General features: G+C 35.3%; 1 protein-coding gene across 1 annotated transcript; it reads right to left on the reverse strand.

Annotated features, from left to right (window-relative positions):
• Positions 1–201: 201 nt before the first annotated feature.
• Positions 202–1,524, reverse strand: LOC115710025 (uncharacterized). Its single transcript, XM_061106630.1, has 3 exons — positions 1,406–1,524; positions 1,173–1,316; positions 202–1,090 (listed from the first exon to the last, which is right to left on the reverse strand). The coding sequence occupies exons 1-3, from the start codon at positions 1,481–1,483 to the stop codon at positions 905–907; spliced, it is 408 nt and encodes a 135-aa protein (XP_060962613.1). The 5' UTR covers positions 1,484–1,524; the 3' UTR covers positions 202–904.
• Between the last annotated feature and the right edge of the window lie 604 nt (positions 1,525–2,128).

Raw genomic sequence — 2,128 nt, forward strand, 5'->3', positions numbered from 1 at the left:
ACAACAATAATAATATTCGCAATAATAATGGTAAAGTACATAAGTATAGTTATTTTTATTATTTTGGCTATGGACATCATTGGACTAAAACAGATAGTGTGAAAAAGAATGTAAAATTGGTTAATTTCATTTTCAGAATAATGTACTTCACATATTGTTATGGTAAAAAAATTTCGAAAACCTAATAGTAATGGCAAAATATAACAACAGTAATAATATTCACAATAATAATCACCATACAGTAATAATAATCTGTTCCACCAAATTCCAAAAACTACCACAAGTCTTACCCTATAGTAAATTATAAAATCACCAACATTAGTGCAATTCCAAATCACCTAATAGTAGTATGATGCAAGTATATAACATGACTCACTAAATATAATTTATGACCTAAAACCTAACTTTTGTAACCATTGTACTGAATATACTAAATATATAAATAACGTAACTTTTGTAACCATTGTAATATACTACTTGTTACTTATGGCCGGCCTTTTAGAATGACGGGTTTTCGGGGACTTGCTCTTGCCAGTCCACATGTTTTCGGACCTGGCCTTCGCTGTGCTGAATCGGGGGTCTCGAGGAGACCTTGATGGACTACGTAATGGTAAAGTTGTAGATGTTGATGGAAGAACTTTGGTTTTGCTCAATCCAAATTGCTTCTTAACTCCCTCCATCACAACATGTTTAGCCTTGTTACTCTCGTGGGTGACAATTTTCCCAACACAATCCAGTCTGGCTTCAATAGGATCAAACTGCATTGTACATTAGGAAACCAATTCAGTAATACACATGACAACCAAATCCATAGAAACAAATCCATCAAAAAATAGATTGACACCTCAATTTCGTTATAAACAGTTAGTTAACTTGATGAAAACTTAAACTAAAGAAATCAACATTACATTACCTCTTCCATTATTTTATTTTCCTCGAATAGTGATTCCATGTACTTCATTACAAACATTCCATAATCGTGACCATTTTGTTGTTGTGGGTAGTCCTTGCTTGAAGAAATAATTACAAATTCGCTGAAATTCAGGTCTCTTGGCTTGACAGGGGCAAACAATTGGTCCAAAGTCTGGAGCTGCAAAAAAATTAAAACAATCACAGTTGAGATTATTGCAATTACACTAATAAAACAGCAAACCATGTACACACGTGCATACCATCTCTACGCAGGTGCTCCGACGTGACCTCTTATGCATTGCAGAAGACAACGAGTCCCTAATTTCCACTGTTGTATTATCCATGCTCACATTCGTCGCAAACCAGTGCGGAGCACTCTCGGTATCCAGTAGGGGTACCACCATCTGCGACAAAGTAAAACAAACAACGTCATCGGAAAATTGAACTACACACACTTGATTCAACACAAAAGTTTCAAGAAAATGCAAATTACAGTGTGACATAAACTCAAATCTGCATCGTAATAAAGAGTGGACCACTCTTGCTGCTTCGCCATCCTCTCCACAGTCATCGTTCTTCCAAGTAACTTGCTCTGCACAATAATCACACATAATAGATTACATTTTAAATAAAAACATAGATTTAACAAAGTTTACAGCACAAATACAAAAAATTCATGTCCACTTTTAAATATCAAATTTCATACCAAAATTCTGGTGGGCATAAACCAAGTTCTCTTTCTTCCAATGCCGTTGCGCTTCTTCTCTCGAAAATTCATGATTTGAGCAAAGCAATCAATGACCTGACATTTACACAAACAATATCTGTTATGTTGTCATTCATACAATTTGTAAATAGCATTAACTAAAATAATGAACTACAAATTTCAAAGCAACCAAATGGGAACTTCTACGTACATTGTTTGATATATCGGTCTCCAGTTTCATGCATTTGAAAAACCTCCGCTCGACCTCAACCTTCCCAAAATGGGCTAACACTTCACTGAAATACAAAACAAATAATCAACAACGAAACGAATGTACTAATATCAACTACGTACACAGTAATCATGAAACATGAGATTACCTCGGATCATTGGCGCTAGAGAAAATGTAACGAAACAACTCGTACTGTTGATTTGAGTAACCCTTCTTCACAGTGAACGGACCAATCACCTTCCCTCCAGATTCTTTGAATCTTTCGAACGCAGCATCAT

The sequence above is a fragment of the Cannabis sativa genome, chromosome X, assembly GCF_029168945.1.
Source record: "Cannabis sativa cultivar Pink pepper isolate KNU-18-1 chromosome X, ASM2916894v1, whole genome shotgun sequence".
Classification (NCBI taxonomy): Eukaryota; Viridiplantae; Streptophyta; class Magnoliopsida; order Rosales; family Cannabaceae; genus Cannabis; species Cannabis sativa.